Source organism: Corvus moneduloides, chromosome 1 (genome assembly GCF_009650955.1).
Source record: "Corvus moneduloides isolate bCorMon1 chromosome 1, bCorMon1.pri, whole genome shotgun sequence".
Taxonomy (NCBI): Eukaryota; Metazoa; Chordata; class Aves; order Passeriformes; family Corvidae; genus Corvus; species Corvus moneduloides.
The window spans coordinates 53,714,317-53,729,674 of record NC_045476.1 but is presented as its reverse complement, the minus strand read 5'-3'; the positions used below and the strand labels follow the sequence as shown (position 1 = coordinate 53,729,674).

General features: G+C 36.3%; 1 protein-coding gene across 1 annotated transcript in view; it reads left to right on the top strand.

Annotated features, from left to right (window-relative positions):
- The window catches only part of DNAH11 (dynein axonemal heavy chain 11), a 105,726-nt gene that overhangs the window by 47,067 nt on the left and 43,301 nt on the right, over window positions 1–15,358 (top strand). The window contains 5 exon segments of the mRNA XM_032104767.1: window positions 35–181; window positions 1,835–1,900; window positions 4,458–4,544; window positions 5,028–5,210; window positions 5,979–6,080. Of these exon segments, the coding sequence (XP_031960658.1) occupies window positions 35–181; window positions 1,835–1,900; window positions 4,458–4,544; window positions 5,028–5,210; window positions 5,979–6,080 (585 nt within the window).

Genomic DNA, 15,358 nt, shown 5'->3' with positions numbered 1-15,358 from the left:
TGACCTTAATAATGCATTACCTTTTGCCATGTAGGTAGAAGATCTAAAATCCGAGTTTGCTGCTCAAGAGGCAGAACTGCAACTGAAAAATCAAGATGCTGAAGATTTGATTGCTAAGATAGGGTTTCAGACTGAGAAACTGAGCCAAGAAAAGGCCATTGCAAATGCAGAGGAGCTAAAGGTCAGTCTAATTCTCCTATTTACTGACGTTGAGCTATATTTAGCACAAAATAAACCTTTTTAGGTGAACAGTTTTGAACAACTTCCTCTCCAGGGAGCATAAAGTCTAAAGAATTATTATACTTGTACATGTAACAGCATTTCACACCATGATTACCACTTGACCTTTCTTTACATTATGCCTTTTCCTAACCTTTCAGCTGTTTTAATGAGATGAAAGAACAATAAATACTGAGCTCATTCAAGCATTAATGCATGTGGATCTTGAGAATCAGACCTATTTGTAATACAGTAAAGGTCAAAGAGTCATCTCTGGGCACTTCAGATTTCTAAAGGCTTTGAGGCTCTAGGTAAATTGAGCAACTCAATTGATACAGAAGTTCATTCCACCATCTTACAAGGTGCAAACCTTGAATCTTAAGATTATAATAGTATTCCTGATAATATATGTCTTCAGTGTTAAGTCTCCTTCTTTTTGCTTCAGCCTATCAGCATCAGTTATCAACATCTGTGTTGGAAACACAAAGGCTTACATGCTTTAGTGCTCACCACAGAATTAATAGAAATGCATAATTTCATCAGGAGTCAAAAATTTCCATCTACAGTTGCAAGCATGGCTTTTGAAATAAAGCACCAGCAGTATGGAATGCTGTAAATTGAAGGTCCTCTGCCTTCAAAGTCTGGAAGGCTCATTCAAGTCTGGCATTTTGCTAGAAAATCTCGTTTACCTTGTGTCATTTACCAATAGTGCAGAGAGAAGTTCTTAACTGACTCGTAATAGTTGATAATTCCTGATTTTGAGCTATGGAAACTTCAAGTTGCCAAGAATTCTGTAGTTTCCAGATATTGACCAACAGGGAAGACTTGTCCTGTCTAAACAATCAAAATGGTCTCTCATTTTCTTCTGTTTTTTTTTCTTAAACACTTACCATTAGATGATATTTAATACCTTTCTAATAACCTTGTGTCTGAACCTAATTTTATTAAGAGAAAAGTGATTTTTGGTACTGAGATAAATGAAGACATGATCAGGACCTTTATATCTCTCTTTATTATGGTTACTACAGACTTCAGCCTTTAGCTGATCCATATCTTATACAGGCCTTAAAAATGGTCATGAAGTTTCAAGTCCAAATAGTGCAATTAATTAAAGGTGCACAAATGGGATCCAACAGTTCAACATCCTACCAAACACTTTTCAGTGATGCTTTTCCTGTATTGGTTCCATATGCTTCTGATAAATTTGAATGTTCAAAATGCACCCTTAACACAATTTTAATTACTTCATTAAGCAGCTAGGTGAAACACATAGAGTGATTATTGTGAGATAATCACATCTTTGGGCCACTTTGTTTCAGGGATGAAGTTCAGCGCCTGACACTAATGATTACTGTACTCCACTGTCCATTGCTTTATTGCACTTCTGAAATGTTTTCATTGGAAATGAAAGTGTCATTTTGTGCTACATTAATCTAAAACTGTTTCATAAGGCCAATGATAGTTTCTAAACACTAATCTTCTATCATTTTTGTGTTACCAAAGAAAGCCCAGAAAATGAGAATACATCTTCAGCTAAGTAATTTGTAAAGACTCTTCCTAATTGATTAAAATATGTCACCCTTTAAAAAATTATTTTTGCTTTCCTCTTCTATAGATTTCAAACTGGAGCTTACAAGAGCTTTTTGAGTTTTACAACCTTAAGCGAGTAAATACCTTGGAGGTATTGACTTGGAGTGAAGTATTACTTAAGGAAGTTTAGGTGGAGAATGGAAATCACTTTAGATCAGACCTATTAGGAAAAGTGAGGTGAGACTGGATTCCACATAAATGTGGCAGGGCTACACACATGTGTAGTAATAAACAAGGGTTTTACCATGAACATGATGCTGGTAAGGTTTTAAAATAGTGGGCAGTAACACTGCTGTCATTTTTCTGGCCATTTTTGTGTTCTAAATGTTGTCAGCCAGAGCAGTTTATACATGAAGGTGCATATGCCATTGCCTTTTAAAATAGGACCTACCCCTTTAAAGAGAGAAAACGTGCAGAGTATGGTGTAGGTATATGTGCGATAGTGACACTACCTGAGGATTAGGAACAAAGATGGATCCAGACTGGCCAGCTTTTTTTATTTACTGCCCTCAGCTGAAGTGCATTTTTTATTTGCTTGGTATAATTGAGCCACCCCACTCATGGTCTGATTGCTAAAGGCACACTGCTTCCATCTTTCCTAAAAGCCACCAAGAGCTCTATACTGAAAAAGTTATTGATGTGAAGAGGACTAAACTTCTAGAGACAAGCATGAAAAACTCCTTCCCTTTGTAAGGGGTAGTAGATTTGAGAAATACTGTCCTAAGGCTTATCTGCAACCTGTTCAATTTTTTTCTCTCTTAAAAAACAATTATTCTGTCACATATTTTTGGAGCTGGCATCAGCAAGCAAAGAATAACTAAGCATTAGGAAAAAAAAGAGAGAGAAATATAATTAACTCATGTGACTTATAGTAGGTGTTTATTTTAATGGAAAATACCATGCCATATTAGAAGAACAATATACTGTAAATGTAATACGTGTTCATGAGGTTATGTCCTTAAAAACTTGAACAGAAGGAGCATGTGGCTGTTCTAAACTTTTCACTTGCAGTTAATTTCAGTAGCAGGGGTCTCAAATTGTGTCAGAGAAAATATAAACCACATCAAAACTGCATGTGTAAATGCATTATTTAATTTTTTAAATATACATTGCTAAGATGCAAACCAATAAACATTGGGAATTGTAATCATAAAAGATACATCACAAGAGATGGGGGACATATTTAACTTGATTAGTAACTTGTCCTTTTTAATGTAATGCATATTGATTTTTAATATTTGTTATTTCCACAGACAGTATCTGTGGGTGTCCTATCTAATAAATGCGTACATGGAAAATGCTCCCAAGAATTGTAGAAACACGTTTTGTAAGGATATTAAATTCTTACAGAGGCTTGTTACTGCCAATGCAGAGTGCTTGATCCAAGTATTAACATCTTGATCACTGTAATATCGTCTTTCTCTGTAATTAAACTAGGTTTAAGCAAGACCTGACAGAAAATGAGCCTGTGAGATGAGCATGAGGTACAAGGATAAGGATGAACCAAGTATAACTGACTTTGGCCTCAGGCAATGTATCTTTAAAAGTGTGCGTGGTAATCTTGCAAACACACAACTGCTGATGATACAGAACGCCCCCGAGGGTTACTCTCCCAGATAAATTTGCCCCAATGAAATCATAATCCACTTTTAAACAGATAATTAAATAGTTGCATAAAGTTGTGGAGGCACTCAGATTTCATGTAAGACTGATGCTAGCTGATATAAAGTCACTGATCTAAGCCACTGTTAAGCCAAAGCAAGTGTCTTGGCAAAGCTGCTTGAACTGATGATTGTTTAATTTCCAAACCCAAAATTAAGTAAGTACAATGTTCTCATATAGGATACTTCCATTTCTCCCATTCTGTCCCTTGTTGTGACCTGTGGTTTCAGACTTGGAACTGAGGAATAAAAAGAAGAAGGCAAATTTGGCAAAAGATGGAGGCTAGTTTGACAAATTTTAAATGCTTTCCTATACCTCAAAACTGGAGTGAATGCTTGACTATTTAAGGAAATCTTCAGTGCAAAACTGAACTAATCATTGGTTTCTTGGTATTTCCTCTTAGTATCTAAAAGGAAACCCTTTGAAGATGAAGAAGAGACAGTGAGGGGAAAAAGATCATGGTTCTCAAAATTTTCGCAAGAAGTCTTCAGTCTCTTATTAGCTCCAGCTTTTGAATTTTGAACCTAGATCATGAAATGCTTGCAGCTTATCTACTGCAATGGCTTAGGCTACGGAGCTCCTCCCAGTGTTCAGTAACTCCTCAGGAGTAACAGACTGCCCTAATATCACCCAGCTTTTTTGTACAGATACTTTATCGGGTCTCATATCCTGCATTACTAGATAACACCCCATCTCTCAGGCATGTCAGTCACACCACTCACTTTGGCATCATCTGCAAATTTGCTGAAGGTGAACTTGATCCCACTGTCTGTGTCACTGACTAAGGTATGAAACTGCTCTTTCTGTGGCTCCTCCCAGCCTCTCATGCACCCCCTGACCCCTCACCAGCATTACAGTATGAAAAGCAGAAAAGGCCTTGGCTCTGTGTAAGCCCTGCTCAGCAATAACAAAAACATCTCTGTGTCCTCAACACTGTGTTCAGCACAAATCCAAAACACAGCCCTACACCAGCCACTGTGAAGAAAATTAACTCTACCCCAGCCAAAACCAGCACACTGTCACATAAAGGGAAAGGCCCCAAGGACCAAAGCTGGAAAACCTTTATAGGAAAGGTAATTGTCAAAGGGACATCAGATAATATCTGACATGAGAGAAGAAAATAATAGGTAAAAAAGAGAGTCAGAAAAAGAGAAACTAAGTCACAACTTCATTGTCTTGTATCTTGAATTTAGGGGGAGAAGGTATGACCCTGCATTGTTCTTTTCTGTGTACCTTTGTTGACAAACTCAAGCTAGTCTGAGCACCACTGAGGTTTATTGAATGCAAAAATAGGAGAAAATGAAAGGGAGAGCATTTCATTGTATTTATCTCATCTATCTCTAATTCCTCAAGCAAGACATAAATCACAAATTGTGTTTGTGACAATTGAAGTGAATACTTCTGGCTTTTGGGGCAAATATTTTTGCTTTGTACTGAATCACGTGTTTAAACCAAATAGCTAGTGCAGGGTTCCTGTTTTACATTTGAGATGAAAGTAGGATTTAGCTTCTGCTTCTCAAAAAATTGGACATTATATACACTGGAGCTTCTCACAGGTTGATGGCTCTTTGCAAGATTTAATCGACTATGATAAGGAGCATATTTCTCAGAATTGTCTGAAGGTTGCCAAGGAGCATTACTTGAAGGATGCAGACTTCAACCCAAATTATGTTCATAAAAAATCCTTTGCAGCAGCTGGTCTCTGTGCCTGGGTCATCAATATAGTAAAATTCAGTGAGGTATGTAAATATCAGCTCTTGAACTAACTCTGATGTGGGAATTTCTGTTAATGAATTTTTTATTATTTCAGGAGGCTCAGCTAAGTGTTCTGGGGAGCATGTAACATCAACCAGAGATAAAGTGGGAAGTGTTCAGTTCTTAGCAGTATGTATGCATGTATTTATTTTTATTAGGAAGTGGTAAAAAAGATGTATCTGTCCAGGACTTTTCAATTGTCATTACAATGCAACAGTTGGCAAATATTCTCCAGATGTACATGTTTCACTTGAAACATTCATCCTGAGTCTGGCTGTCTGGAGTGTAAGACAGGGCTTATCACTTGTGATTCCCTCGAGCACCTGGCAGCAGGATTTCTCCATTCATCCTAGTATTACAGCATGCTCTTATTCAATTACAAAACAGTAAAAAACTTATCAATTTTAGATGAAATCTACTGAAGTGTAATGACTGTCTGATTTCCACCTGTATTCTAAAATCATGAAAGTGATACATGTAAATTAATTTTAGTTGGAGAGTAGATCCACTAAGATTGCATTCAGTTCTGCTAAAGATATCCTTCTATAACTATCATAAAATCTGCTGTAGTCAATAATGAAAGAAATCTTTGCCTGACTCATCTGAAGAAAGATGGGTCTAAAGCAAAGATATGTAGTGAAAGACTACTAGGATTATCTGAAAGTCTTTCATCAGGAGTCATTTGTAATTTTTTGTAATAAAGTGAGACCAATTTCTTCTCTAATGTACCAATGTGGTATATCTTTTTCAAGGTGTATTGTGAGAGAGAACCAAAATGTTGTGTGCTGGCTCAGGCTAACATTGAATTAGCAGCAGCTACAGAAAAAGTAGAAGCTACCAGGAAAAAGCTGCTTGTAAGTACTGCTTGATTAATAAGCTTTGTTCTCTAACACATTGAGCCCACTTAATTTAATTATTTTTTATTTATTTATTTATTTATTTATTTTAATGTGTTTTATTTCTATTGATTTTATTACTGTCTAATTCAAATATTAAAGGCATGATCTCTTTAGGGATTATCACCATTTTCCCCCGAAATGTTCTGAAGAACACTCCGCAGTTTGGGGGGCAGCACATGAAGCTGTTTATCTGAAATGACTGAATTTCCTCAAAGCCATCTAGGCACATTATAACCAATAGATTAATAATTGAAATGCTGGTTGATAGAAGTAACTGGCTGTGAGTTTTACAAGGAGTATATGCTAAGTGTTTATATGAGTAATGGCCTACTGGAGTATAGCAATAATGGCCAGAGAGGGCTTTAGAAGCTCATTTGTGTTAATGTTTGTCATTAAACATATGGTAAAAACAACATCAAATCTCCTTTGATTTTTTGAAAGACCCCCAAACACAGGTACAAGTGTGCACACATGCACATAGAAGAGCAAACTTTGATAAGTCTTTTACTGACGAGTGTCCTGTGAGTTAATGATATAACTGAAGACCACACTTGTCATTCAGTATCTATTGAACTTTTGAGAGGGATTATTTGTTGTTTCAGTATTCATTTAATGGAGCAACTGCAGCACAAAGCACTCTTGATACAAAGACATCTTATGGTATCTTGGGAGATGGTGAGTGGAAGGAGTTTCTGCTGCAAACTAATCACTCTCACTTAGCAAAGAAAGCTTCAAATGGTTCAAAAGCTATGACATTAATTAGGTTTAAAAGAGTTTGACTTGGCTTAAGACTTTTTTGTTGGTAATAGGTCTGAAATCTCACAATTTAAGACATCAAGCAATAAACAAAACTAAAATATCTGTAATGTGGGGATTATTCTCACTGTTTTCTCTTGAATTTATATTTTAAAAGAATGAGCAAGATTCATTTTTAATTGAAATTCTTGGAAGCCTGTGGGTTATGGTATTTCAGAATTTAATTCTTTATTTCAGAAATTTCCTGGTTTTCTTCCTGGTATTGTAGTATCCACTTTTTTCTTGTTCTGAAGGAGATGCAGTTTTAATGGGTAAACAAAGATAGCTTTTATAATCTCACTTTCTCTTCTGACCCCCACCCCAAAAATCCCATCAGCTGCTACAGCAGGTATTTTTCTTCCGTGTGAAACCACGTGAGCCTTACGACCTTGGAGTTGCCCATTCAGATCAAAATCTGCCCTAATGAAGCTTGTATCTGCACTAAAAGACAGCTTTAGGGAAGCATCACGGTTTTTTTATTTCACACATCTATACTGATGTATGTTTATTATGTACAAACATTTTCAGACAAAAATAGCCTTCTAGTGTTGTTTTGGGGTGATTTTATTTTTTTGCTTATTTTTGATACACAGCAATCCCCCCTGAAACTCATGGAGTCTTTTATTGTTTTAATGTGTTCCTCTAAAAGGAGCACTAATATATCTCACTTCCTTGCCTGACAGTATCTAAAATAACCTTTTCCTGGTTTAGGTGACCTTGCATTCAATCAGCTTCCAAATTTGAATCATCCTTTTTTTACATTTGTTTACTTCCCCTTTTTTAATATTTATTTACTTCTCCTTTCTTCTCCTCATGCGTTTTTGTGAGGGTTGTTAGCAGGAGTCTTTCTCTCAGCTATGCTTAGTTTCTAACAGGAAGAATCCTGTACCTCAGGCAAAGCTGCAATTCCTTTGCATTTGTCTGTTTCCTGTGTTAGGCCAACAGTTGTCATACTGCCATTTACTATGGATATTTTTACTAACCACTTTATAAAATCCATACTGCATATTCAACCAGGATTTCCTTTACATGGTGGGAGGATCCCATTAGAACTATTATTTTTATAAGTGATTCATACCCTAGCTGGTCCACTTGATGAACTTTTCTAAAGAACTGTAGCTGTAATTTTTAATTCTCTAGCAGTTATTACTCATAACAGTAATTAGCTCAGAGCTCATGGGGTAGTTGAATGGATAACTCTATAGTTGGTCAAATTCACTGTTGACAAATGCAAAATAATACATATTTGACCTTTTTATGAATACTTCTTGATTGCTATTTGTTTATTAGTAGCTTATGAAAGAGGACATGGGGTCTGATCTTGAAGAATTCAAAGAAAACTTTGAAGTTAGCCCTGTATTGAGCTGAGAGTAGGACTGGATTACCCCTAAAGATCCTTCTAAACTATACCATATTATGATTCCAAAAATAAACCAGAATTTTAGTTTATCCAGTAATGTTTTACGAGATGAACTTCATCTAAAGAATAAAAAGGAAATAACTGTCTATGCAGTGTGTATACTATATGTGCTAGGATGTATTTGTAACATTTAAGAGAGCAAGTGGTAATTGTTACCTAGTAAAAACTGCTGCACACATCACTAAGGAAAACTTGGTTTTGACTTGTTTCTTGTAACTGAGTTGTGACTTAGTCCAGAAATTTGAAGATGCCAAGAAGAGATTCAGTTTTAGTATATGAAAAACCTTAAAAAATGTATACACTTACATAATTCTTGTCTTAATCTACCATTTCCTTACTCAGTATTATTGGCAAAATTATTTTTTAAGACCAATTATTCCTCTTGGGAAATTCTGTATTTGCTTCTTGTGGTCCACATGCTGCCTTCGTCTCTCAGGAGGAATGCACAGTCACTATTTTTAGGTGCTCTACTATACAGCCTCAAATCATTTCACTTCAAAAGCTTCAGTTACAGTGCAATCCTTTGCACAGGCCAGTGCAAAATATTGTTCATTCAAATGTCTTGCAAATTCTAGATGGGAATAGGATTCTCATCTATTTTTCATCCTTTTTTCCATTTGGGAGGTGATTGAAGTTACTGATTTCCACAAACTGCTATTGTACTGTTGGACTAACGATTATTTCTGTACCTGTTGTACTCATAGAACAGAAACCATGTAATCTCTTCTTAATGGAGAGGATTTAAAATGTTATTCAAAGAAAATATTTGAAAGTGATTGGAGTAACCTGGTTTTAATTATAAGTTTAATTTTATCTAACAACTCTGTGGCAGACTGGAAATTATCAAAATGTCTATAAGTAGTACATAACATTAAGACACATAAAAAAGATATTGATAGCTTCCCCAGGATTAGCAGCTAGAAGGAAAAAATAAAATTTCAAGCTGGCAGGCACCAGGACTTCAAAGAATCTATGAATCTTAGAAGGAAGTTTGTGCTCTCAGAACTATAACAAGATATAAAATGTTAATCCGAAAAGCTTCACCTACAGGAAATTCTATGGCTGAGAGATGCATTTCCTCTTATGGTTAGTGCCTGGTTTTCTACCTGTAAAATGTTAGAGGATGATGAGAGGCTGAGTTCATTAGACAAGTTCAGTATTCAGATGGAATGAAGTCTGCAGACTGGTGAGTACAAAACAGGATCCTTTCCTGTCTTTGCACTTTGCTCTCTGGGTTCATCATTTTTCTCCATTTAAACACACACAACCTGGTCAACAGTGAATAAATTCTCTGCAGATTTTCATCCCTATTCCATGATCCTGAACTGCACTGTTCAATGTTACATTTAAAATCAGCTCAGCTTCCTCTGATGGGAACTTGTATCAATCCATATGCTAAAGGACATGATGTGCAACATGCTGTTCATGGGGATGACTCCTATGTACAGCAGTAGCATTAACCAGGATTAGCTGATGAAAAGATGCAAATTCAGCATGAAACACTAGCATTTTAGTGTCATCCATTTTTATAGTTCGAATAAAATGCTGCAGATATATTCGCCAATTTTCTTTGACTTTTCTAGAGGGTTTTACATCCAGCAAAGTTTCAACAGTTCCATTTTTCCATCTCTGGTACTGCTTGATCTGCATAATTTATCATTCAGTATTTTGTAATGTGGACCCCTGCCCTATGCAGCTTGTTCCAGCTGGCTCACATCAGGCTTTTTAAAGGTAAGATTCGCCGTGTAAGGAAGTCTGCAAAATTAGTATAAAAGGAAGGTAAACTTGTATTTTTTTTCTGGGAAAAAAAAAAATGAACCATGCAGGCACCTCTTAGCAACAAGTACTTAGATTTTATTTACCTTAGCTGCTGATAACCCTGTGCACCCCATCAGCCTGTAGAAAGCTCTTAGTCCTTATCTGAGTTGTGTGAGTAAACAACTCAGAGTTGTGTCCATAAAAACAAGAATTCTTCTAATGTTAAAGGAAGGTCACTCTCTATATATGAATGTTTTTCTGTACCTCTCTCTCTGGGCTGTCAGCTGACGGTATCCAGTCTGCAGGATTGCCCCCTATTCTTCAGTTCATTTCTTGCCCTTTTCCCTTCCAGTCATTTATTTGCCTGTCTCTTTTCCATCTTCCTCTATCAATTTTCTGAAGAATAAACTTGAAGGCAGAGCATCAGAAGCTAGTGACCTCTGCTTCTGCATTCATGGATATTCTGTGCTCCCTGACTCATAATTCAGCTTCTTTCTCTTGGCAAAGAGAGAGAGGGAAGGAGAGCTGTCCATATTTTTCATATGGAAATTTTTGTGGCCAGCAATTCTGAGTGATGATAACCAGTGCCACTGCTAGTAATCAATAACACACCTTCACCAGGCAGCACAGTGAGACTGACCTCCTTTCACTTTTCATGGGCTCCAGAATATATCTTTAAATGAGAAGTGGTGAGGGGATCGACTGCCCCCTCTGTCAGTTCGCAGATAACACCAAGCTGGGCAGGAGTATTGATCAGCTGGAGGGCAGGGAGGCTCTGCAGTGGGAGGTGGACAGGCTCTCCTCCCAACCAATAAGTGATAGGACAAGAGAAGATGGCCTCAGGTTGTGTCAGAAAATGATTAGATTGCATATTAGGAAAAATTTCTTCACCAAAAGAGTTGCCAGGTAGAGTCAGAATCCCTGAAGGTATTTCAAAGACGTGTGGATGTGGCATTCAGGGACATGGTTTAGTGGTGGGCTTGGCAGTCCTGGGTTAACAGCTGAACTCAATGATCTTAAAGGTAATTTCTGACCAAAAATATTCTATGGTCTATGGGAACATTGTAATAAATATTGTTACAGTAATCTTTTTTTGGATGGTAAATATACACAGGCTGGTACTAATACTAATACAGTATGTAATTTTAAACATTTAAAACATTCTGAAGATGATTAAAAAATACTCTGTGGATGGTGATGCCCACAAATCCTTTCTTGCATGTTAAATTTTTAATATCCCATCAAGTCCAACAATTACTATGTATTTACAGTAAATTGAATGAAAAGGCAGTTAGGAAATATGAAAAAGGATTGTTCTCAAGAAAAATTGTTTTATAGGTACTTTGAGTGGAAATAAATCAGATTTCTATCCTTCATGAGGCTAGTTATCTGCTAAAAATATTTGTGAAAATTATGATTTTACATTCATGTGCATATCACAACAACTATGCCTATAATATGAAAAGAAAAAGAAAAAAAGAGAAGTTTAGTAGTGCTAAGGCTAAAAAGTTGGGCCAAACTGATCCTTTTTGCAGAAGTGGTGCAAAAAAATCAATAAATGATTGTATTTATCATTACAATAATTGTTATTAATATATGAGAGAACTTAAAATATAGTCTGTGCCTAAAAAGGATTTTACAAGGGCACAGTCCAGCAGGCTTGCTACGGAGAGTAATGGCTCTCTGCTGTGATTTGTGGAACATAGTTTCCTGGCACTAGCTTCCTCAAAAACAAGTGTTTTTAAAATACATGATTTATCCTATAGAATTTAGGGTGCTGGGGTATAAAGTGCAATATGTAATTCTGCTGTTGCCAGACTTTATTTATGTTACATGCTATGAAAGGATGACAAAAGGGAATAGTGTGTTTTGTAGTGACAACTTTCCTATTCAGAAATCATAGGATAAGAACTGCTGTGATAAAGGAGACTATTATGTATCAAAAAAATCAAATCCCACAGACATTGAGGCATTCCTTACTGTTTGTCTCTCTCATCTTTACTACCTGAGCCTTTGATGGATGAGTGCACTTGAACTTTAGTCAGCTCTATGTTATCATGCAGGGAAATTTGAGGTGTCTAGAAATAAGTCTCTCCTAAAAAAGAGTAGAGAACTGTTACTGGGCTTGTTCTTCTGATGCCTTGAATGCTAGACTGATGACATTTTACTTATAGCCCATCTCTGTTAGATGCCTTTATTGAGTATAAGCCCTCATTAGTCTCTCAATTTAAGATTCATCACCATAAAAAGTGGAATGGCTGCCTCATTATCCCTAAAGAAATCAAGTCAACCTTCTTTATTAATCTATAAGATGCATCTTTCCCCCTTTGTCAATAAATTTCTTGTTTTTAATTTATAATTAATTTCTAAATTTCCTGGTTGTACACCACCAATTCAAGCATCAAACCTGACAGAAGAGATCCAAATCTCTGATCCTGCAAAACCAGCAAAAATAGCTTTTGTGGAGGTATGCACACCTTGCTCCTGCTGCTGTTCTTTCATGAAACCTGAAATAGGAAAATTTTGCCCTCAAGAGGACCTCTCTGTTGTTGGCTCTGTAAGTTACTCTAGAGAAACAAATCACTTTGAGGCAATTTGTTTTGAGTCATGTGCAGTATGAAACCCCTGAAAGCACAGCCAGGGATGTTGCTGCCTTCTGAGCAGAGTGCAGAGAAGTGTGGTTGAAGGTGCAGATCAGTGTGCAGAAGACCTGCATGTGTTCTGCCACTAGCCATAATGTCTGCCCATGAGCAAATTGCTGAATCATTTTGTGTCTCCAGGCTCATATGCAAACTGAAAATAACAATTCTGTCTTGCATTTTTTTGACCAAAAGTGTTGTTAGTAAATGTACTTATGTTGGTCCAGGAGCTGCAGGAAAAAAACCACAGAATACAGCAAAACATTTCCTCTGAAGTTTGTGTCCCTCAAAGTTAAAGGTACCGTCTACAATTATTGTCATTAAAATATATTATTTAAAAGAAAAAATAATAATACTTTTAAAAAACAAGCAAAGCCTCCAAACAACAAACCTTAGCCACACTATTTACACATCCCTTTTCTGCATAAGCTCACATTTTCACTTGAGAAAGCAGTTGAAGAAACAGTCCTATGTCAAGATGATGTCAACAGAATAAACAAAATTACTTGGTTGAGTGACCTGAGGTAAGAAGATTTTGCCTGAATGTTCATCCTAGTGTGAGTTTTTATATACAAGATGACACTTATTAGAAATCATTTAGATTAAAAAAATAAGACCAAACCAAACAATCTGAAACCACAAATAAACTCTCAGCAAAATTGTGTGAAGTAAAATGTGTGGCACCACAATTTTATTTCCTAAAAATCAAGTACTGCTGAGAAACCAATATTGGCATGATTGCTAGAGAGAAATCTCAATAACTAAGTCACCACATTTATACACAACTGTGAACACATTGTGACAGCCTGGGCAGCCTCTGGTTAATGAGCAGAAAGACTGAATAATCCTCTAGGTCAGGATGGAGCTGCCCTGCATCTGCCCTTGTTGCACTTTAGATTGCAACTAAGTGGAAGGCACCCGCCAGATATTTGCTATTTGCTTTTAGTTTTTTTCCCTTTTACAGAAACTAATAATTTTTAAATAAGAATTAAATGTATTTATGTTAAAATTATATATATTTCAGTGTGATTATTAGCTTTATTTGCAGACAAACATCATTAAAGCTACCACATGCCTATTTAACAGAACCATTCAAGTCACCCACAGCATTGCTGATCAGTCTCTCCTAGGTCTTTACAGAAATTGTTCTGTCTCAATCCATCATCTAGAATTTTAATGACTCATTTTTTTGACAAATAAGTGTCTATGACAGGAAATAGAAAGCACAAGGAATATTTACACTATGACATGAGCTCCCAAGGGAGTCTGAATAAATATTTTAAGTTGGATTTCTTAAAATCGCTGTGACCTTGCTTTCTAAGATCAGAGTGTGGATACATTTGTTTGTGCAAATATCTCAGCAGAGGCTAGCAATCAATATTAAACCAGTTTGGAAAAAAAATTATTGTAAGAGCACAAAACTAGTAAAAAACCCCCAGCGCAATTAAAACAGAATCTATTTTTTTTAATCTGATTCTGAAATTACTATGCTAGAAATGTAAAATATATAAATAATCTTTCCTTTGGTAGAAAAACAGTAGAGTTGATGTTACTATCTGCATATGAGAACTTTTGTTCGCCCCAAGACACCTCAGATGGTCCCTACTGGCCTGGCCTTGCAGACCTCCAAAGCCTCTGGAAGCTCTGTGGGAGTCAATGGCCTTAGCCCATAGTTAGTCTCCAGGTCTTGAAGATTTACACATAATTAAAAGAAGTTTATCTCCAGAATTTGAGGTTTCATTAGTGATCTTATCGTGGAAGTTAAGGGGGAAAATATTGGAAAGGATTAATTGAAAATGTCAAGCCTTTTCCTCTGAGAATAAATTCTTTTTGACTAGAACAGGAGATAGTTAACTTCTGAAAAGCATCAAGACTGATGATTTTGTCTATATAGCATTGACCTGGAAGCTCAGCCATTCAGACTAATAAATCAGGCAATTTATATTTAATCATTAACTAACTCCCGAGCTGAACAGCTGTTCAAAATTAGAAATGGGTCACCCCGGCCAGGATGACATTACAGGCAATCTATAATGCATTAGAATAAAATTATAGTGATTTTTAACTGTCTGGAAATTTATTACACTGCATGTTCCAACTCTTAAACCCTTGTTAGCCAATGTCACAAGTGATTTATGGTGCTTGGCTGGTATGGTAAAATTACTGAAGATTTAAATAGACAATCATTCTATGTTTAGCAAATCTTCAAATTTCAAAGCTCTTTTGGAGAATGAGGTGGGTGCTCTTTATTGTTTATGGCTTACCAGTCAGTGACAACAAGAAGAGAGAATGGATAAATCAAAAAGCCCTCTTGTAAATTAATGGATTTATTGTCTTGTTGCCCTCAGTTAATGATTTAAAGAAAAATCCAATGACTTCTGTAGGCAAAAATGAATGTCTAAAATACTTCAAAACAAAACTGCTACATTGCAAAGATTGCTGTTAGAGCCCTCAACAGGAGTGGTCCTTTATTTGTCAGATGTTGGGCATCTCTGATGAATGGAACTGGGGTTTAGGAGGCCTTCACACACCAAATTCCTGTGTTTATACTGTGAAGCATATACATGCTAGCTCTTTTAAGCTGCATACTTTGATTAAAGATACTTCTATTTTCTTAGTGG